General features: G+C 48.1%; 3 protein-coding genes across 3 annotated transcripts; 2 read left to right on the forward strand and 1 right to left on the reverse strand.

Annotated features, from left to right (window-relative positions):
• The first annotated feature begins 152 nt into the window (after nt 1-152).
• On the forward strand, nt 153-12,658 carry arhgef15b (Rho guanine nucleotide exchange factor 15b). The gene is made up of 16 exons (XM_028991513.1): nt 153-438; nt 3,708-4,193; nt 5,839-6,696; nt 6,836-6,866; nt 6,960-7,012; nt 7,129-7,385; nt 7,497-7,657; nt 8,017-8,169; nt 8,685-8,814; nt 8,900-8,974; nt 9,452-9,544; nt 9,753-9,907; nt 10,104-10,268; nt 10,428-10,513; nt 10,638-10,742; nt 11,403-12,658. Exons 2-16 carry the CDS (start codon nt 3,749-3,751, stop codon nt 11,564-11,566), a joined length of 2,931 nt encoding a protein of 976 aa, XP_028847346.1. The 5' UTR covers nt 153-438; nt 3,708-3,748; the 3' UTR covers nt 11,567-12,658.
• A 2,520-nt stretch (nt 12,659-15,178) lies between these two features.
• LOC114797155 (uncharacterized) lies at nt 15,179-19,678 on the forward strand. Its single transcript, XM_028991839.1, has 19 exons — nt 15,179-15,327; nt 15,404-15,447; nt 15,527-15,622; nt 15,730-15,857; nt 15,932-16,075; nt 16,159-16,239; nt 16,312-16,482; nt 16,558-16,654; nt 16,889-17,112; nt 17,183-17,336; nt 17,410-17,618; nt 17,690-17,807; nt 17,912-18,117; nt 18,219-18,336; nt 18,554-18,723; nt 18,802-18,890; nt 18,982-19,112; nt 19,328-19,486; nt 19,567-19,678. The coding sequence occupies exons 1-19, from the start codon at nt 15,302-15,304 to the stop codon at nt 19,578-19,580; spliced, it is 2,379 nt and encodes a 792-aa protein (XP_028847672.1). The 5' UTR covers nt 15,179-15,301; the 3' UTR covers nt 19,581-19,678.
• A 344-nt stretch (nt 19,679-20,022) lies between these two features.
• On the reverse strand, nt 20,023-22,243 carry her8a (hairy-related 8a). The gene is made up of 4 exons (XM_028991826.1): nt 21,912-22,243; nt 21,562-21,657; nt 21,377-21,455; nt 20,023-21,288 (listed from the first exon to the last, which is right to left on the reverse strand). Exons 1-4 carry the CDS (start codon nt 21,972-21,974, stop codon nt 20,873-20,875), a joined length of 654 nt encoding a protein of 217 aa, XP_028847659.1. The 5' UTR covers nt 21,975-22,243; the 3' UTR covers nt 20,023-20,872.
• Nucleotides 22,244-22,340: the final 97 nt, after the last annotated feature.

The raw sequence follows: 22,340 nt of genomic DNA on the forward strand, positions 1-22,340 counted from the left end.
AGGTGGAGTCAGTGTGACATAAATCCAACCGACGCGTTTAATAAAATAAACGCCCTGCGATGTTGTGTTCGAGTTTTTTTTTGATTGCTCACTTTACACTCTTTTTGCAATTGCGTTCTATTGCGATCCACGCCCATGATCTGAAGCCTAAAGAGTTACGGGCGACAGGGGATTTTCCGCGACAGAGGGCGGTTCGGGTCGGTGGGTGGGGGGGGTCCCACAGGCTCCCACGCCCCCGCCCACACGCACCCACGCCCCGTGCCGGCGCGACAGCAGCGCAGGGAAACAAAGAGCCGGCGGCGGCGGCGGCGAGGATGGAGCGTCCGGGCGGACAATAACCCGTCCCGCGTCCCCGCTTTTAACCCGATGGAGGATTTTATCGAGCCGGCGTGGGACGCCGAGCGACGCTGACGGGTCGACCGCGCCGCTTCGCCCCGGGTGAGTCGCTGCTTTCCTGCTTTTAAACCCCCCGAAGCCGCTATGGATCCGGGAGCAAACATGGCAACAAATGGCAACTTTGACACTGGGCTCGTAAACCGGGGGACCCCGAGAGCCAAGTCGCGGTTACTGTTTCGATCTGATTCGATGATGGACATGTTAATATATGCGCCCGTTGTGTCCCATTGGACACCAGAGCGGATCATAACCACCCCGCACGTTATTACCGAGTGTCTGGACAGGGACAGTCCCGTCCCCCCCTGGAGACACTCGGGGTTAAGTGTCTTGCTCAGGGACATGATGGTAGTAAGTGGGGTTTGAACCTGGGTCTTCTGGTTCACAGACGAGCGTGTGACCCACTAGGCTACTACCACACGGCAAGGTGGAACCTTTTACTGCCATGTAGCTGCATTTTAAAGCCGAGTTACAGCCATTAGGAGGGACCTTTGTCACTTTTAACGTGTCTGAAGCGATTATTTCTTATTTAGCCTGAAACGACATACGGTGTGTCTCAATGGGCCTCGACAGGAAGTTGACGTATATATTAACATAGAAACTTACAAATTCTGTGAAGTTTGTAATGTGAGCAGGAGGATGGACATCTACCCGTTGTGTCCCTGAGCAAGACAGTCCAGGGGGACGACTGTTGTGTGCTGTAAATAAAGTCAGGAGTCGCTTCTGAGAACGGAGGAGCACGACGCCTCCTGAGACGTCCCGCAGCCTAGTGGGTTAGACACTCGCCTATAAATCAGAAGACCCAGGTTCAAATCCCACTTACTACCATTGTGTCCCTGAGCAAGACACTTAACCCTGAGTGTCTCCAGGGGGGGGACTGTCCCTGTAACTACTGATTGTAAGTCGCTGTGGAAAAGGGCGTCTGCTAAATGCTGTAAATGAGACGTGGACTCCCGCACTCGCCTCGTCCGGTTTCCGCTTCTCTGCTCTCAGCCACCGTGTTTACGGGGACTTGCCGAACTGGTCCGGGCCGTCATGTGACGGCACATGGCAGGAGCACGGAAACGTGCCCCCACTTGCGCTCGTACCGCCGTCGTAGGACCGACTTCGTGGGTATGGAGCGTGGGGTCACACCACCTCTGTCAGTTGGTTTATTTAAAGGCAACCGGACAACTCCGTAGTGCAGTGTGGGGTGAGGTTGTTGGTTTTTTTTTTTTTTGGCCACCAAATTCCTTCTCTACAGACATGCAGTCGCCCTGGGTGGATTTTTCAACTGAAACATCTGGTTTTGCCAGCCAGTGCCGCCAACTCAGGTTCCCTGGACCGAACGCGGGTGGATCTTGTGTAACCGAAAGGAAACTAAGCGACGCTGTAATAATGAGGGTGGTAGTAGCCTAGTGGTTAAGGTTCAAATCCCACTTACTACCGTTGTGTCCCTGATCAAGACACTTAACCCTGAGTTCCTCCAGGAGGGGGACTGTCCCTGTAACTACTGATTGTAAGTCGCTCTGGATAAGGACGTCTGATAAATGCTGTAAATGTAAATGTAAATCAATCCTATTTTCAGTCAACCTGAACCACACAAGTGAGAATTTTTCTCTAGATTTACAAAAAAAAGTGGATTTAACTGAAGATGCTGTCTGTGGGTGGTGGGGAAGTGTATCTGTAGGCCCTGCTCCACAGCGCTGCACGCTTAGTCCCGAATCCGGCGGAACGTGGCCTGCGTGATCATCCGAGCGTAGGAACAGATGGGGGAGCGAGTCTCCTAGCGTCGCATTACTCACAGCTCGTGGATCGCGGAGTACGAGGGACGAACGCGCTTCTCGTCTCCGGACCCCTCTCTTGGGGAAAAACGAATAAATATTCTGTAAAGGCTTTTTTTTTTTTTTTCCCCCCGATTGGGAGGTTAAAGGTCAAAGTGCAACCACAGGGGGCGTTCTAAAGCAGTTTCCCAGTTGCCCTCAGACTGCCGTTCCTGGCCCCTGGGAGAACATTTCCTCCACTTCCTGCCATTAAGTGGAAAAACGGATAAGATTTTAGGTGTGGCGCTTGTCGTGTTTCTTCGACTCTCTTTCGTGGGGGCTTTAATCTGAAGCGTCTTCTTCTGCAGGAAGGTGGACCTCAGACAGGGAGTCTCGTTTATTCTCACAGAACGGCCTGGCCGTTGGGAGACTGCAGCGGTGAAGGCCTCGAGGTCCTGCGCTTGGAGATGAAGATGGAGATTCTTATTGGAGGCCGGGAGGTGGATCAGATATTTAGGATATTTTGTGGTTTTGCAGCAATTGAACCTGGTCTGAAGCATGCAAGGCATCTAAAGCGCGTCTTTCCTGCACGAACTTCCTCCTGCCGCCGGTGAAAATATTTACGTTGCACGCGGCTGCCCTCGTACAGCGCGTTGTTCTCGAAAAGCGGATGTAGCTGAAATATACAGTGCGAAAAAAAACGAGACAAAATGGCTCCGCGTGCTGCTGGAATCTTTTAGGTGTGTTTGGCACACCACTCGCCATAGAACCAGAGAGTCTCAGGTTCAAATCCCACTTACTGCCATTGTGTCCCTGAGCGAGACACTCTGAGTGTCTCCGGGGGGGGGGGGGACTGTCCCTGTATCTACTGTCTCAGGATGAGGGCGTCTGATTAATGCCACAAATGTAAATTGGACATGGTGTTTTGTGCACATGCTCTGCGCGACAAAAAAGAGCTCGCTGGGCATAAAGAATTATCCCGCTGGATTAACGCAATCTGCATAATCTGGTAGTTCATTGTCTAATGGCAAATGACGGGAACAATTGGCACAGCGGACTATAGTGCACCGCGTTTTTGAAAGATGAAAGCCATAACAGCCCATGAGCACAGGGCTGAAACATCGTGGTTGATTCGCCTCGTCAATGTTGTCGGTAGGCGCGTAACCGCAATCCTCGCGCGCGTGGCTGGTTTATCATTAATGGGCAGGAACGCACCTGTCGTGTACAGTGGGCGTGGTGCCGTCGTGGAGCAAAGTCCTCCGTTCCTTTAGCTCCTGCGTTCTTCTTCTGAGCCACGATGGAGAGCAAAGGGCAGAATGTACAGAATGTTCTGGATGTACTGACACACAAAGGTACAAACAAATAGAATTCCCCGTTTGGAATGTGTTGTATTGCACCACAGTAATATCATCTGTGGTGTTAAAAAAAAAAAATGAAACACCTATCAGAAGTTCTAGAATTCAGAAACCAGAATTTATTTCCTTCTTTTTCAGTCTTGGAGAAAACCCCACAGAGGCTGCGTATAGAATGATGGTTTATTTAATTTTTTTTTTTTTTTTTAATTCCCTACAGGTGAAATAAAAATGACAGACCTTCCCTGACCATTTTGAAAAATGTCTTCACCCGAGACCTTAGCCCAAGCCGCCTCCGGCACCCCGCCGAGACCGGAGCCCCAGCCGAGGCCCTCGGCCGCGTCCAGAGTCGTCCCAGAGTCGGCACCGCAGGTGAGGGCCGCCTCCCCGGAGCACTCCGGGAACGTGAAGAGGATCGTGGACCGGTTTAATCAGCCGGAGCCGGCGCTGGCGGTGACCGCGCCCGTTATCACTAACGGAAGCGGAGCAGAGAAGGCCAACGAGCCCCCGCGGCCGAAACGAGCCCCTACGGTCAGGCCCAAGCCGAAAATTCCCAAAAAAGGCGGCCATCCGAACAAGGACATGGCTCCTCCACTGCCCCTGAAGCGCAATCGGATACCGAAGAAGCAGAATTGCCTGGAAAACAGGTCAAGTGGAGGACAAGAGAAGAACGATACACCCAAAAGTATACATGGAGGGCGATCAGGTAAAAAAAAGAAAAATGAAGAGTTTTTGTACATTTTTATATATTCCCGTTTCATACTCTTGTTTTCTCTCCACCGCCTTAAGTTAGACACCGGGGACGGTCTACGACAGTCCCGAACACTTTCTTATCATTCACTTGTGCTAATGAGCATAGTGAAGGTAAAAAGAGTCGATTCTGTGTGTGGGGGGGTACGATTCCTCAAACACATTTTACTTTACTTAGCAGACGCTTTTATCCAAAGCGAATTTCAAGAGGAAGACACCAGCAATTCTCCTTCGGTTTCTATAGATTTCGAGTTTAAGGCCTAACTTGTGAGTGTGTAAGTGTTAGATTCGTCTGAAATACTTTTTGACCAAGTGGGTTTTCAACTGCTTCTTAAAGGTGGTGGTGGTCTCGGCTAGTCGAATGGAGCAGGACAAGTCGTCCCACCAGCCAGGGACAACAAAGGAGAACAGAGTCTATTGGGATTGGAGGGAATTTTCAGTCTCATAACTCCAAAATTTCGTCAGGCAGTGTTGGGCGAACGTGTTTTTTTTTTTTTGTACAATACCAACTCCAAAGTGCAGCAGGTGTAGCCATGTTGATGTGGAACTGGTTCAGTTAAATACACCCCCGTCTAGCGCATGCGCCAATGAGTGAAATAATTCTTTATCGCCCAAAAGGGCCCGAGTTTATGTCTGAATATTCCAGTGAATCCCCGTGCGGTTGTTATTAAAAGTGTCTGATCTGAAGGGGCAACGTGTCTGGGTGAATTCACGCTTGTTTCGGTGTTCTTGGACAAGAGAGGACAGTGGGAAGTCTGCTTTTTATCGTTTTAGTGGTCGGCCTTTGACCCAAAGGCAGCGTGATGTTGTCGCCAATAAACATTTTCCGACGGAGCCTAAAACCATCACACGTCAGCCCCTCTTGCTCTGTCGCGCACACCCGCGGGGACAAGATGGCAGACGGGCTTCGAAGGACGTTCAGCAGACTCAAGCAAAATGTGCGCGAAGCGGTGGAGGACATCCTGGCCAGCGATGGCAGGTCCGACGTCTCTACGAAGCGCAGAAGGTCCATCCAGCAGAGCGTGGCCGCTTTTCCGGCAAGCGGCGCCAAGGCCGCTGCAAGCGAGGACCAAGGTGGCGCACCGACTGCACGGAGAAAAAAGGGCGGTCGGAGCAAGAGGAGAGGTGGGGGGAAATATGTCCAGTTGCCTGTCCGGATTAAGGAAAGCTGGTCGATGGCGCACGGCTTGTAAAAACGTCCAATTGTGGGTGGCCGAGGCCGCAGGGCAAAGTCTGGAATGGTGGTTTGTGTCACCAGTAAAGAAAATCGTATCTCCATAAGACTTGGGGGGGGGGGGGGGGGGGGGGGGGGGGGGGCAACTGTGCAAAACTCGTGTTTCTTTTCGTCCGCGAACACCATATTACGAATTGTCGTGGATAAAATATCCAAATTCGAAATAGCCCCCTGTTAAACTCACAAGATTAGTTTGACATGAAGGCACGAAGCTCTTGGGACTCGTGTTGCTTGTGTGCTGAATGCTGTAGTGTTGGGCTCTTCTACTGATCCTGATGGGGGTGTTTTTTAATAGTCATATAAAGAATAGTCTGACTAAAGACCTGGGGGGTCTTTGTTTTTGGTTTTTTCTCTGCCTTGTCCTCAGCTCCAGATGGCAAAGAAGTGGAGGTGCTGTTGGTTGGTGGGTCTGAGGCGGGTCAGGTTGTGGCCACGCCCTCTCTCCCTCGCTGCGAGAAGAGCTGCAGCTGTGTTTGCCATCTGATACGTCCTGGCATGAGACTCGCTTGGGTTCCGATCGAAGGCGATGAAGATGAAGTAGAGGAGAGAGGAGGTGAGGGAGACACTGAAGAAGAGGAAGATGGAGATGAAGGGGAGGAGGAAGAGGAGGAGGAAGAAGAACTGGAACTGTATCAGGGCGAAGAGGAGGTGGAAGAGGAAACCCGGTTGAAAGGGAAGGCGAAGTTTAAGTTCACCTTGGACTTGATCGGGGAACAGTTTCGGAGGAGGTCAGACCCTGGACCTCCAGCTTTGCTGACCTCCTACACTACCCACAATTTCACGTCACCAGGGAACTGCACAAAAGCCCAGTCTATGGACGAGGAGGGGGGCATCTATGATCTCAATATTGTGGTCAACCCACCACCTGCAGAGGAAACCACAGTTTCAGTCCCCCTTGTCAAGCCTCCTCGGCTGTCCAAGCTGCCGTCAGTTTCTTCGAACACAGTCGGGGACGATCCGGAGGAGACGCCTCCCGCAGTCCCACCCCGAGCCCCCATACTGGCGGACAAGTCCAAAAGCCCCCGCTACACGCCGCACGGGGGTATCCCACTGCCCCAGCCTTCTCCGGGAGAGAGGCATGTGCTGCGCCAGTCATCCCCGCTGGGGCTCTCCTCCAGTCCCCCGGCCAGCCCACGTGTCCACAGGCTGGCCCCGCCTCCTCCGTGCAATTTGGCGCTAAATGGACGGAGTGGCAGTTCCCAATCCCTGGACTCAGCCGGTTCAAGTAAGGGTTGGAGCTTCGTTCTTCACACACACACACACACACACACACACACACACACACACACTTATAATACACTTCTGTGTTGCTTTGTCTTGTAACAAATGATTTCTTTGATATTTTTCTCCTCGTTCAACTGAAGAAATGGAACAGAAGAGCTGCAGTAATAAAGAGTATGATCAATTGTTTTCTCACATCCTGCATGCAAATTGTTCATATTTGTATGGTCTCGAACTAATTTAATCTACACGTTGTATCTTTCACAGTCTACAAACTGCACCATGCAGAAAGAAGTCTATAAACTGGGACACTATGGATGGTACGGAAAAGAGTGAAATTATATAAGTACTATATCGTATTGTTGGCACAGAAGGACCTCCGTCAGTAACAACATTTCACTTCTTTCTCTCTCTACTCTCTCTGCCCCTCCACAAGAACCGCTCTATCAGACGTATCGTCAAACTGTCATCACCAAAGAGATCCGGAGGCAGACCGTGTCCCGCAACATCAGCAAGACCAGCGCCGACTATCCCATGGACCACCGACGGGGTTCCGCCGCCCTGGGAGCCGAGTCCAGGGCGAGTCCCACCCCACCAACCGGAACTCAGAGCACGTTGTGGCAGGACCTACCAAGCGTTCGGGAGAGCAGGGTCCTGGAGAGTCTGAGTTCCGATGACATCAAGTACCAAGAGGTGAGGAGGAGCATTTTAAGGTTTAGCAAGATGTACACCAGTAAACCAAAAACAGAAAAACGCAACGGAGATTTACATTTACGGTGTGTGTGTGTGTGTGTGTGTGTGTAGAGCATGTTCGAAGTGGTCACGTCAGAGGTGTCTTACCTGCGCTCGCTGCGCGTGTTGACGGAGCACTTCCTGGAATCGCGTGAGCTCCAGGACACGCTCATACCGAGAGACCGGGTCAGTCTCTTCTCCAACATCCTGCGCATCCGAGAGGTCAGCGAGAGGTGAGACACACACAGGCAGACAGACAGGCGGTAGGGGGAGTGGGTGTTCTGGTCCGAATTACATGGAAGATAAGGGTAGCCTGGCTCCCTCAAAACTAAACAAGACTTGGACGAGACTTTTAGGGAGAGCTCTAATTTTAAAAACTATAGCTCATATTTTATTTTCCATACATTTATGAAATAATAAATGATTTTTCTAAATTGACCTGTGCTGCTCTTGATTATTCAATGAACCTTGCATTTGTCTTCATAAAAACATACAATGCATGAGTTTCTAACTGTTCTTTCTTGTTGTTCTTCATGTTTATTCCGTATCTTCTCATGTAGTTCATTAATGTATTATCGACTTTGCGCGAAAGGTTTCTACTGGATCTCGAGGAACGTTTGGACCAGAGTGTGGTTATCACCGAAATCTGTGACATCATCAACTACCACGGCCAGCACAATTTCCCTGCTTACATTGACTATGTGCGCAACCAGATCTATCAGGAAAAGACCTACACCAGCCTGATGTGAGTAGCAAATGTTAATTTTGCTTTGGAAGCCTGATTTTTGCTGGCATAATGAAAAGTTAAAAATGGGCGGAGTCTACTTATTCGTTCCGGATAAAGGGATCCCATAGGATCCCTTCTGCCACCTTTTCTCTTCATTCTCTGTGCTAGTAACTCTCCCTGTACACTGGGGCATCAGCAGAAGGTCATCTGCTGACACCCCAGTGTACGAGGGGTGTGGTTATCTCAGGACCGTTATCACTACACAACAAAATTATCAAGAATTCTGATTGGCAAACAGGCAATATAAGAATTTTAGCATCACGTCGAATACATTTTATGGGTTCTTAGCTACAAATATGCCAAAACAGAAAAGGTCTGGCTTGCTAGAAAACTGCGCCAGTTCATTTACTTCCGTTTATGGCGAGGTGAACATAGTGAGACGCGTGATGAGATGGCGTTAGCCCTGATTAAATTGTGAATTGTGTTCATCTGAGGTGTTCAGTGAAATAATTTTTGAATCGTTCTCTTTGCAGGCAAACTAACTCGCAGTTTGCTGTAGTGATCGGCCGCCTCCAGGAGTCCCCAAAGTGTCAGAGGCTTCCGTTCGTGTCCTTTCTCCTGCTCCCGTTCCAGCGAATCACACGAATTAAGATGCTCATTGAGGTGAACTTTGCATTTGGACGGCTGTTTGTGGACCGTCGTATGAGAATATGCATGTGAGTTTAATTTTTCTGTCCATTGGAAACAGAATATCCTCAAGAGAACCAAAGAAAAGACGCCTGAGGAGCAGATGGCCTCCAAGGCCCTGGCTTCTGTTTCAAAGGTATTTTTCCCCAACTCCACCTATTCCCGCAGTTCCCTACTCCCCTGCTGTGCCCCAAAGGTGACGTCACTGCCTATTGTCCCAGTTATGCCAAAGGATATCCTATAATGAGGAAGCAGAAACGAGGTTAACTGCACTAAGAAGCCACAGATGGATTTAGCATTGCTAAAGATGCCAGGAAAAATAAAAATACTCACTATGGAAGGGCTCTGTCAAATATATACACTTTTTTTTTTTTTTTTTTTTTTTTTTTTTTTTTAAACCATTGTAAGATGGGACAGTAACATCAAGTTGTAGTGGTTTTAATACAGTGCTTTTGTGTGTAGAGAGAGTTTTTATTCTATTCTCCACAGTTTTACACCATGCTCTTTACCACACCCCTCAGTTGATCTGCTTTATTGTTGACTTGCTTTGTCCACGCCCTTGGCTAACATGCACGCTATGCACAGAAATGTCTAACCTCTCCACTCACATCAGATCATCGACGTTTGCAACAGTGAGGTGGGGAAGATGAAACAGATGGAGGAGCTCATCCAGACCAACAGCATGCTGGAGTTCAGCAAAGTGAAGGTGAGCAGCTGGAAGGTCGCATGGCCCATCGGCTGCTGGCCTGCATCCCAGAAATGGCTGTATCCCCCAGGGCTGCGTTCAAAACACTCAGATTTACACGGAGAGTGCATTATATTTTATACTGAGTCTTCAATCCACTACAAAACCCATGTAGTTGTGCAGATGGAACATCAAGCATTAACACAGTGTAATTTTTTTTTGGTTTCAGGCTGTGCCCATCATCACGCAAACGCGCTTTCTGGAGAAGCGCGGGGAGCTGCAGGAAGTGGCCAAAGGTGGAACGCTGTTCCACTTAAGGCCCAAGTTCAGCACGGTCTTTCTCTTCCTCTTCAATGACCTCCTCCTCATCACCAGCAAAAAGAGGTGAGCGACCTGCGAAAGCGCGGACGACAGCTCATGATGGGACGGATCCTAAAATTTCAACCAGAGCACAATCACGCCAAATATTTGTTCAACAGGAATGACGTTTAGCAGAATATTTTTCGGTAGAATTGAAAGAGAAAACGGGCGTTTTTGCCGCTGTGCAAAGTGAGTAAGGCCTGTTCACCGACCCCTGCAGTGCCGACCGCTACGTGGTGCTGGATTATGCTCACCGCTCGCTGGTCCAGCTCAGGCCACTGGACACCGACAGTTCTGGCTGGAACCTGGAAAACTGCCTCGTCCTCTCACTGCTGGAGAACCACCAGAGCCGCATGTTTGAGCGGGTGATGAAGGCCGCCACGCAGTGAGTTACGCCACGTACAACCGACGTGCCAATCGGTCGTGTCCGTGGCTGCTGTTCATAAGATGTCCTTCTTGGTCGTATTGTTGCCGTTGTAAGTGTTGAGGAACTCCGCAAAAACAATATTTGAGAGATGTGAGTTCGTTGTCTTTTTGGGTTCAGGTCAGAAATGGACCGGTGGATTGCAGCATTCCCAAATCCAAATGATTCCGACAAAGATGCAGAGGAAGTGGTGTATGAGGATTGGGGTTGGTAGTGTTTCTACAAAAACATCAAAATCTCCATTTTGAGTCTTTTTTTTAATCACTTTGTAGTGGTTTTAATCTTTGCTGTTTGTGTGTGTGTGTGTGTGTGTGTGTGTGTGTGGCGCAGACTGCCCCCAAGTGCAGTGTGTAGAGCAGTATGTGGCTCAGCAGGCTGACGAGATCAACCTGGAGCCGGCCGAGATAGTCAACGTCATCCGGAAGACGAACGAGGGTGAGCCTGTCCCCCGCTTTAGCATAACCAGTCTATTAACTGATGCATATCTAGGTTACAGCTTTCAGGCGAGCTATACATGAAAATGATGAAATGGATTGTTAACCCAGAGCATAATAGGCGGCAATCTGGTGCGTTATCAACCTTACCAACCTGTGTAAGGTATAAATAAAGTAATTAAGTGAAGTGATGGTCACATGTGATACACAGCAGCACAGCACACGGTGCACACAGTGAAATGTGTCCTCTGCATTTAACCCATAACCCTGAGTGAGCAGTGGGCAGCCATGACAGGCGCCCGGGGAGCAGTGTGTGGGGACAGTGCTTTGCTCAGTGGATTCGAACCGGCAACCTTCTGATTACGGGGCCACTTCCTTAACCACTAGGCCACCACTGCCCCAAGTTTGGAGTTGTAGTGGTCAGAGTGGTAGTAGCCTAGTGGGTAACACACTTGCCTATGAACCAGAAGACCCAGGTTCAAACCCCACTTACTACCATTGTGTCCCTGAGCAAGACACTTAACCCTGAATGTCTCCAGGGGGGACTGTCCCTGTAACTACTGATTGTAAGTCGCTCTGGATAAGGACGTCTGATAAATGCTGTAAATGTGTAACATATTTCATCCTGTTCTTTTCGTCATGTGTCATTTTCTGCCTCCAGGCTGGTACGAGGGTATCAAGTTGTCCGACGGGCAGAAGGGCTGGTTCCCCTTGGCAAACGTTGTGGAGATCACGAACGAGCACGTCAGACGCCGGAACATCCGCGAAAGATTCCGCGTCATACAAGCAGCCAGTTTGGTCACCAAAAATCGGTCTACAATTTGACAAGAGATGGAAACGTGGAAGGGCTCAAAACGTCTGGACACCGGTCCCATTCTGCAACTTTCCTCCTCTGGTTTTTAGCAGTGATTTGAAAAGACCTCCACTATGGAGATCTTTCCGGCTACTCTCACGACTAGCGATGTCTTCGCTAGTTGACTGTGTCTGTTAAAGTTAGTGTTTATGCAAGCCATATGGCGACATCTGCGCATGACTGTCTTTCTGCCACGGTCAGAATGTGGACATTCCTGTCTAGCAGATGTCACTTGAATGTCTTCTTACCAGGACGATGAGTGAAATGAACCTAGCTGCTCTTTCCCTGATCGGAAAGAATTCCGATTGTACGCTTCTCAGCTCCAACCTGCCACTTGCCACAAACAATGCTGTGAAATTCCTATATGCAAAAGCATTCGCCGAATGCGCGTGTTAAAATGCAGAGTTGTTCCGTGGCTACTCACTTTATCGGACCAGCGCAACCCAATTTTGCCAATAGCTCGGAATTCTTTCAAACAAGTAACGAATATTACACAAGGCCGTGAAGCAATACGATCTAATTGCTGGTTCATCTTTTATGTAATCGGATTTCCTCCGCTCTTTCGTCTATTTGTTAAATTGCCACGAAGGCAGGGCTGGTCGGCATGATCTAACAAGTTCATGTCTACGAAAAGCGGTGGTTTTGAGTTTTTCTAATTACGATGACCACGTTGTTTAAGTTATTGGTCGTGTGACCAGCGTAATGACAGATGTCACCAACGGACTCAACAGCCAGCGCAGAAATGCATGGACAACACGAACGTCTGTCATCGCAGAGGTGTATTTCATCAGTGCATCGCGCCCGCCCTACCTGAATCCACCAGTTCAGATGTTTTTTTTAGTTGGGGATCAGTCCAGATTTCTTTCCTATGTGTAATGGTGCCAGGTTTTTAAGAGAGGGGACACTCCTTAAAGGGTAAATTCTGAGACCAGGTACAGATGATCGCAAACAGTAACGTTTCATCTTACGATCAAAAGTTACTCAAGACTAGCTGGTCGTTTACATATTGTGGAAAAATTGCTGCTTTGTATATTTTGTATTATATGTTTTTTTTTTTTTCTCCATTCGACAACAATCTAAGTAAAAGATGGGGGAGGGGAAGAAAACAAAAAACATTTGGTTATTTTTTGTTTCTGTATTTTAATAAACTTTGGAAAAAAATGTATATATATATATATTGCTTTGCAAGATGTTAGTGATTCAACCCAACGTTGGTATGAAAACAGTCCACCACTCTGACTTCCCACTTCTCACAAAGAACGCGCAACAAAAGCATTACAGACTTGGCAAATGTGGTGTGAAGATGGTCCCGTCCTCCACGCTGCACCGGCCAGATACAATGATGATGATGATGTCCCACGTGTTGATCCACACAGAACCCACAGACTAAGCTTAAAATTTCGGACCAACCACCATCCAAAACATGAACATCTACCCTTCTGTCCAATTATGTCTACGTTAATGAGGCTGGGTGCTGGAGATTGAGCATGGACCCGTAAATGGGTTCCTGGCCCTGGGTGGAAGGTTCTACTCACAGCCTGTTCAAGGATTCGACAGCGGTGTGGATTCTCCAGGTTCCTCCTCCAGGCTGGTGAAAGCCTCGCTGTCGGCCTCGTTTATGATATGGGATGGACGTGAGGGAAGAGGTTCACCTTCACTGCTAGCGACCGGGCTGTCTAGTTCTTTTTGGGACACGGGTACGTCGCTGCAAAGCTGCAGCAGGGAGGTGATGACATCATCCTCCTCCTGGGACATCTGGATTATTGCTAACGTTCCTCCACGTTTGGGCAGCACAGACTCCACGTTCCAGGTCCGAGATCCCAGGTCGCGAGTCGGGTGGGGCCCAGGAAGAAACGGGTCTGGTTGGATTGGAGGTGCAGGTCGAGCTGACATGATGGGAGGAGGCGTGTTCATAGTCAGACGTTGAACGCCCTAGACACAAACAGATCTAAAAAAAATCACTGCTACAAATAATGAATGCCACGTAAAAAAAAAGGTATGTTAGTAAGTTTTAGAGCAATTAAAATAGTATAATTTTAATTTTCCAAGACGCTAACAGTGTCGGATTTGAAAGACTCCTCATCCCATTAAAGGTTCTGGGGGGGGGAGACGTCCCCCATACAAAGCCCACTGCTTATGTCCGTCTGAGCACCGACCAGAGGATCTTATTAAACAGGCCAGCCTGTCTGAGCCCTTTTAATCTCACGGGGGTCTTACAATACTTCTGTCCCATCAACGCAGACCCCAGACCAGGCCTTATCCTCCTTGTCCCGGACCGCTGCAGCGCCTTCAAATTAGCTTAAACTAAAGATGGATCAGCAACAGAGTTCGGGATTGCGGCATTACCACTCAGACAGAGCGTGCTAATCGCAAGTTTATTCAGTGACCACGGCATGACGGGGCCCTGACACACAATTCCGTAACTAATTATGGAGCAAGGAGTTATTCCGTCTGGCCACTTCTCCGGATGGTTTTGTGCCCTCACCTCAAACTGTGTCACAGTGTTGGACACCCGCTGACCTGGGGCCAATGTGGGGTCAGTGTAGTAGAAGTCTGTGGGGTTCATGACTGGCACTGCAGGGTCAGACAGGCAGACAAAAAAAAATGTTATTAAAGGATTTTTTTCTTTTTAAGAAGCCAAACTCAGTCCTCGGGCCTTTTTCTGTTCCTCATAAGCTGTGGAGCGATGAACACCCTGTGATCAGACTATGGCAAAGAGAGCTCAGGATTTAAACTTTTCACAGGGGTCTGAGTTTGTTGATGGTGCTCACATATACACAAGCAACGCTCATTTTACACCGCTAGCTGTTATATTGGTTATTAGTGCTGTGTAGCTATTTCTATGCATTTCACTATTAGGCTCTGCAATACAGTAATGCTCAAAACCTGAAATTCAGCATGAAACGTACTCAGATTGAAGGACCTAAACACACACATAAATGAAAGTCTTCTTCTTCTTCTAGTGACCAGTTGATGAACTAATAAAGATTTTACCTGGTGCATTAATTGGGCGCCATCCCCGAGCTTCTCGGTACAGGGGCATGAAGGTTGGGTGGTGCAACGTTCTCGAGGAGCGGGGAGTCATGACCGCGGCCCTCGCCTTCACACGGAGACAAGAGGCAGACAAACAGCTGGAGCCCCGACTCGTCTGCACCAGACTCGTCGTGCTCGCACACCCATGAAAACTTACTGGGGCTTGCGGGGCAGCAGCGGCGTTATTTAGCATAACTTATTATTTAGCGTAAAACAAACCAGGTCAAGTGCCGTCCAAAAGCCGGCGGGGAGCAGATCGTCTCACGTTTAACATTGTTTACCGCGCCACCATGTGGCTGAACATAATTGTAATGACGTTGCCATGTCGGACAACAATGCGCTGATTTTAGATCGTCAGAAGCTGTCAATCTTTTCGCTGCTCTTTTACGAAAGTCATAAATATTCTAGCTGCAGCTAGATAATAAATGAAGTATTGAGGCTAAACATTAACTTTAATGTTTTATCGGACGTGACTGATTTCCGTCGAGATTTGGCAACACGGACATTACCTCCAATGACAGAACCATCATCTGAAATCAATTAACCAATTAGCCGGGAGAGCGCTTACAAAACCCATAAGGAATACGCCGTCCGTGCCGTTTCAGACAAATTTAACAAACAACAGGTTTGATCTTGTGTTGGCTTATGTTACATTTTTTCCAGATTTCGTTTTCATGATGGCCTTGGTCGTTTACTTTGTGTAAGTGCGTAACCGCAACTTCTTCTGCGTTCTCGAGCTATTGAATGTACGCTGATTGATGGTCTTCCATCCCCAGGCTTTTCTGCGCATTTTCGCAGTGTGCAACAGCCGCCCACAAAGGTGAGCAGGGCTCCCCCAGGCTGTTTCTTAACCTTAATCTTTACATCTTAATCACGCCCCTCACCCTGTTGTACTGCAGGTGCCGTCGAGGTACAGTGTGGGGACCGGTTCCTTCAAGTCCTCATAAACTTGGCATATGTTGGGCCTGGACCAGAGCCCCGATTTGAAGCTCTCGGTACGCTTCGGTCACCTTCTGACCTCGTCACTAACTAGTCTATTACCGACCAGCCTTCTACAGCGAGGACTGGTGATGAATATTCGAAACCGCATCTGTCTTTGCAGATGGCACCCGCGCATATGAAATCACACAAGGCTACGGCTCGGAATGTGGTTACACCTACCAGGTCTTCCCGATGCTTGGAATCGCGGTCTTCAGGGCCTCCTACTTCTCGTGTCACACTGTTAGCCAGGTCAATGTTCCACTCGATGTTTTGTCCTTTTAGACTCTCGTTTAGACTGACGTTCCTCTTCGCGGTGTTCCCAGGACGATGAGGTGTTCACGTTCAAGTTTCACTTGATCATGCCTGACGACAGCGGTAAAAAGACGACCTATCCCATATCTGAGACCTGTTATCTAACATTAGCCTGGTCCCCAAGAGAGGTCATCTGTGAGCTGAACTATATGGAGGTACAGTGTGTGTTCTTGTGTGACTCTGGGGGTGTTCTTGTCATATTTTACCCTCGTTCTTGCTGCTTTTTCTCATTTTACAGGTGACTTTAAAGAGCGTCGTTCCCTGCCCGTACACGGGTGGCATCATTAAGGACGGGACATGGAACGATGCCCTTTCAACTGTACGCCGCCCTTCACTTGCTTGGTTGGGAATATGTTGCTCCTGTGTTCGTAATGAAACTATCTGGTTCTAGGCCCACTCCGACGCCTCTGCTGCCTGGCAGTTGATGTTCCTGAAAGAGGGACAGAGCCCAACCCTCATGTCCCTGGAACAGGGTCAGCAGCTAGGCTACAGAGTGCAGTTCAGCCCGGGAAGGATCGTGTTCCGCACGCCGTACGGTCAACCCTACTCGAATGTGTCAATGGTGAGTTGCCGTCTTCCTCAGCCCTGAAGCGCGCCGCGCCGGAATTTCCTTCTAACTCTGCTTTTTCTTGCTTAGGTGAACGGTGTTCCTGTGGAGGTCGTCCATCCCACCCTGTTCTCCAGGCAGAGGTGGTCTGTCCTTATGGTGGACCTGGTCGCTGCGTGTAACCAGTGTATGTTCTCTTAATGTTGATAAACGTTAACGCTACGTTACGGGCCTGAATTAGGCCTTTAAATATGAGCACACAATCTACAGTCCACTACTACTGCAAAATATCATATACAAGCTGACCTATTTCTAAATAGGCCAAAAATATATTCCTAATTGTAGGAAAAATATCATAATTTGAAATTTCTCATTAAATTGATGTTCCTCATCTATTACACCGGTTGTGTTCTTTCTTCAGATGAAGAGGAATTCGATGGCATCCGACTGAAGTGGAAGAGCCCTACCTTTATCGCTCCACTAGTACCTGGGAATGCTGGTGTCCGAAATGTGCAAATCAACATTGGCATGAATGCTACACTCCTCAAGCCCCAGGCGATCAGGGAGCTTGGCTACTCTGTGGACATCAACAGGCAGACTGTGGACATCGGCATCCCCTACGCGGCCGAGGGGGGCTGCAGAAAGGTGAGGAGAGGTGGTCATAGTGAGGAAATTTGTCACCGTTTGTGAAGCTCCTCCCACTCTCTCCTTCCAGAGCTTTGTGTTGGACAACACCTACCATGAATTCTACTTGGCTCGTCTGTACTACGAACAAGTGTTCATGGACGACGGTGGCGAGGAGACCAGATATCGCGTCGCCAGGGTCCTGTCGACCCCTCTGCTCGCCAATGTCCCATTCACCATTAATCGTAGGTGTCCTAATTGATTAATTGGCATCAGTTTTGCGGACCCCTGATCTTGACCTTTTGTTGACTCCGGCAGAGACCGTTATTGAAGAGCGGGTCTTCACCATCTACGTGGGGAACTTTAAATCTGACGTGGAGCTGGTGGCCGTGGCGCTCAATGGACAGACCTTCACCGTGCCGGAGGCGGTCCAGAGCGGCCATACTGTTACCATGCTGGCCAATTCTAATGGCACTCGTTCATTCGTCATCAGAGTGTCCTTCAGGAGCTCTGTCGTGAGAGAGCAGGTTCGTGGGGTGGAAATCCCATGGTGGAAATCAATACTTCTAAAATTTTAATTATCACTTTTTCCATTCAGTATTTTACAAGTGGAGTTCTGCGTTATGCTTTAAATGTAAACTTCACTCTGAGCATCATGCCTCAAGAAGATCTCTTTTATGTTGCCACATCTGTCATGGCTCTGTTCAGTGGGGTCTGTGAGTTCTGAGCATTTTTAAACTGATTTTCTAGAAAGAGATTAACCACATCCCGCTTTTATTAATATATATATATATTTTCTCCCCCTCGTTGTTTGCTCAAGTCCCCCCCGTCTTAACTGGACAATGCATGGAAAACGGGATCAGCTTCCAGTTAGACCATCAGGAGTTTGACTACCTGTGGGAAGTCGCCATCGGCCGGCACGCCCTCACCCAGCAGCTGATAAATGAGCGTGGCTACACCGTGGCCAATGACAGCCAGAGTTTGGTCCTGGTGATTCCCCTGTTCAGCCCAGGCTACACTTATGAGGTTTGTGGGTTCCTGACACTTTTTATGAATCCAATGTAGGTTTCTGGTGAAATATGCGAACATTATGTAATTTTTTTTTTTTCTTTTTCTTGTCCTTGTAGCAAATTACACTACAGTATTTTGTTGCTACTTTTGATGTCACCACTAGAGACACACGAACCTCAGCAGTTCAGAAACATTACACCAAAAGGTGCCGCTTTGAGACAACACAGTTGATAAGTGAGTGACGTAAACCTTGTTTAAACATGGGTGCATGCTGGGGAATATAAAGTGTGTGTGTATATATGTGTGTGATTATTTATATATATATATATATATATACACATACATACATACTGTATGTAATTTTGGTCTTTAGAAGGAAAATGTTTGCAGTGTGACATGATTCACACATGTTCCACACTGACTACTGAAATGTTTTTCTTTTTGTTTGTAGTGTGTTCTGCTGAAGGGGTTATGACTGTTGTGAGTGACGTCACTAAATCGACCCCCAAAGCGATTCCCGACAGGACCACGCTGCTGGACCGGCGCTGCAAGCCGAAGGAGACCGATGAGTCTAGCGTTTTGTTTGAATTCGGACTGGACACATGTGGTACAACGTTTAAGGTAAAAGAAAAAAATGTGTTTTTAGAATGTGTATGATTTTGGTTTTCCAAGACCTTTCACCCCTCAATCCTGGGTTAGGTGATTGAGGGGTATGGGATTTATGAGAACGTGATCATCTTTGAAGAGGAGGACACGAGAGCACTCATCACCAGAGATGCTACCTTCAGGTTTTTTTTATTTTTTTATATATATTATATAAATATACAGTCTTTCATTGTTTGGTAGTGATTTAAGTGTTTTGCCGCTGTGACTCTCCAGGTTGACCGTTCGATGTTCCTACCCCCTCTCTGATGTCTTTCAACTGCCTCTGGGCAAGAAATTCCAGTCTCCTGGTCTTGGGTCAGTCGTTAAGAACAACATGCCCTGGATGGGCAATGGGCTTGTCAAAGGTAATTTTTTATTTATTTATTTATTTATTGAGATTGAGACTGTATGCCAGGGCTCCACAATGATTTGAAATCCAGAACTGGGGGATGGTGGAAGTGCTCTCTGGGACTAGTATTAGAGGGCCCTGCTTTGTGTTTTGCTGCCATCCAGTGCACAAACTTGGCTGAACTTTATTAAAGAAGCTCCTTGGCCATAAAAAGTTGTAATTCCTTTGCAGGTCCACCGCAACTGGTCCGACCATCGAGCAGTGGCTCAGTTCCAGCTAATCGGAAGAAGCCCACTGCAAGGTCCCCCTCTGTTCATGACCCTGCAACGTACGTGCGGGTCTTCAGCCATCCAGGTGGCAGGAGAACGCTTCAGACATGGGCTGCACCAGGTGGGGCAACAGCCTGCAGACTCTACTGTTGTTGAACTCTGAATTTTATCAATGTTTTTTTTTTATTTATTTATTTTAAGGTGCACTAGGATGATTTTCAGATTTGCTGACCTCAAGACACTGGACAGTCACCTGTACATATTCTGCCCATGTCCTTGCGGTCTTATTTTAAATAAAATTACAAAACTGAATTCCTTTGTTTGTTTTTTTTTTGTTTTTTTTTTTTATTGATTTAGTTGCAGTCTATGGGGCCAGCAGGGTTACTGTTTTTTTTTTTTTTTTTTTTTTTTGTTTTTTTTTTGGCAATATGCGCAGTCACAGATTGTGATCTGGGTTCACAAGTGATTTACTGCATCATGAGGCTTTTGTGACCTCCAGACCATGTTGTGCTCTATAGTATTATATTGCATAATGTTGCAATTTAAACTGATTTCTTGTTTTAAATCAACAATGAAATTTTTATTTATTTATTTTTTCCCCCACAATATTCCAATATATTTTCCAACAATATTACATGATCTATTTCATGTGGCCTCATATCATTTGTCATGTCATAAAAGTTCATTGACTAAGATATATTGTAGAAAATGGTGTCTGCCCAATATGAAACCTTCAGTCATGTAATTTGTGCATTCAATTGTCTCTCAGTGAACAAGGAAATGGCTGCTCAAGTTGGGTTGCAAACAAAATCTGCAGCTAATAACAAGGTCACATCAATACAGATTTTATTTTTTATCAGACTACAGTTCTTTTACGTCATTTGACCTCTCTGTATTACCCCAGGACGGGGGGGGGTGACGTAATAAGAGTAGTGAAAGTCTTCAGATTCCATACAATATGAGGTACTAGTTTTACTCCTACCTTGTAATATACAAGGATCATGTTGAGATTTTGGATATTACTTTGATGTATATGCCATCGGAAGACCAGTTTTATGTGATCCCACTTTCAGCTTTATAAAAAATCCTGGTCGAGGTGATCGAGGTATGGCAGGTTGTTTGCAAAAACCACGCACGTTTACATTTTCCAATGAGGCACATGGCTAAAGTCATGTTTAAAATGTTACAAAAGAAATAATAAAAAGTAGTTAAACAGGTACAAAGGGACACATCATTGTCTCTGCATCATATCTAATGCCTACAAAGATGTCACTAGAGCAGTCCACCCGTGTTTTGTTTCGGAGGACTTCCTGCCAGCCCGGCACATTGTGCTTTTCAATGAGGCCACGGGTCTTTCAGGACGGTGACCCAACTCCAGTTTCTAGTCCTTTTCATTCAGAGACAGAGAGGAGTCCCAGCACTCAGCAATCCCGTGAGAACGGCACACAATAGGTCCCACTGACGAGAAGGACTGGTTGGGGAGGGGCAGGATGTGGGCAGGGCCTATTCACCATGGCCTCCACATAGAGGGATCCCCCCCTGGGAAGAAAGGGGGCAGGGCAGGGTGAGCGTGGCCAGCCTGGGGGGCAGGGGAGGGCTGGTCCCTCGCTGGAATTCCGCTGCCGCCTCTCCCCTCTCTCACCGGGGGCGCCGCGGGGGAAGAGTGGGGGCTGCCGGGCGAGCGGGCCGAGCGCGGCGACGGGGCAGCCGAGGAGGGCAGGGGGCTGGCGCTTCGGGCCGGACCCGGGCTCTCCGCGCTGATGTGGGGCAGCGATTTGAGGAGGTGGTTGAGGAGGCGCGCACCCAGAGTCTTGTCCATCCCCGGGCAGCTCAGGAGCAGGTTGTGCACCTCGTGCATGCACTGGATGTAGCCGCTGCTGTAGCGCTGGCGGGACTCAAAAGTCATGCTGGGCGCGGGACTGCCTGCATCAGAGAAGCACCAACGTAACACTAAGTACCCACATCACAGGCATTCACGTCAGGAAAAATCGGTATATCGCCGTCCCCTCACCTGCACCCTGACCCCTCTGCAAGCCCTCCATGTGCTGAACAGTGATCTCCAGCACATCCGCCTTCTCCAGTTTGGATTGCTAGAAGAACAAGTCACTTGTTGCCTATTTGTTTGTTTCGTTTTCGTCATCATTCGCATATTTTAATTGCAACGGGTACTTCAATTCTTTGTCTTCACTAACTCACATCCAAGTTGTAGGCGTCCACCATGATGCCCTTGAGCTGCTCCAGGCTGCAGTTGATCCTCTCCCTGCGCCGCTTCTCTATGAGAGGCTTCCTCAGCTGCGAAAGAGCAGCAAAAACGTTGCCTTTTACACACATGCAAACAAATAAAACTGTTCAAAGTCAAATGAGACCAGTAGCTAAAATCAGGTTCATATCACTTTGTCTTTTAAAAGAAATTTCAATAAATGAAAGTACGTTTGACACAGAATATGTGAATATTTAAAGGAGCTCGTGCGGGAGCTCTGGTCATAGTATTATTATTATTCGGTTTTTTTTATTATTACTACTGTTGGTAAAAGTTGTATATCTACCTTGCGCTCTTCTTTGGCGTTGAAGCTTTTCTCAGGCCCCTTTCCCATGTTGGAGGCCGTCATTGTCAGGTGTCTCCAGATATGAACTTTAGTGGTAATAGAACCGTCTCTGCTCTGGTCCACGCAGGGATCTCCACGCTGAGTCCTGAGCTGACGCGCGGCCTGTTTTTTTTTTTTATGCTGCGGGGCCTATCTATCTTCACCCAGATCTTCCCCTACAACTCCTCCACCCTCCGCGATTTCCATGACAATGGCCGGCCACTTTCCCACAGGAGGTGTGGTGGAGGGGGGAGGCGGCTCGAGTGGCCAGAAAGGAGCCGCTTGCACTTAAAAGTTGTTGCCCGGAGTTTAGTGGGACAGGGGCTGGGCGGCGGGGACCTGTTGCGGTGGGAACGGCGTTGCCAGGTCGTCCGGGAAAAAAACGTGCAA

The sequence above is a fragment of the Denticeps clupeoides genome, chromosome 1 (genome assembly GCF_900700375.1).
Source record: "Denticeps clupeoides chromosome 1, fDenClu1.1, whole genome shotgun sequence".
Taxonomy (NCBI): Eukaryota; Metazoa; Chordata; class Actinopteri; order Clupeiformes; family Denticipitidae; genus Denticeps; species Denticeps clupeoides.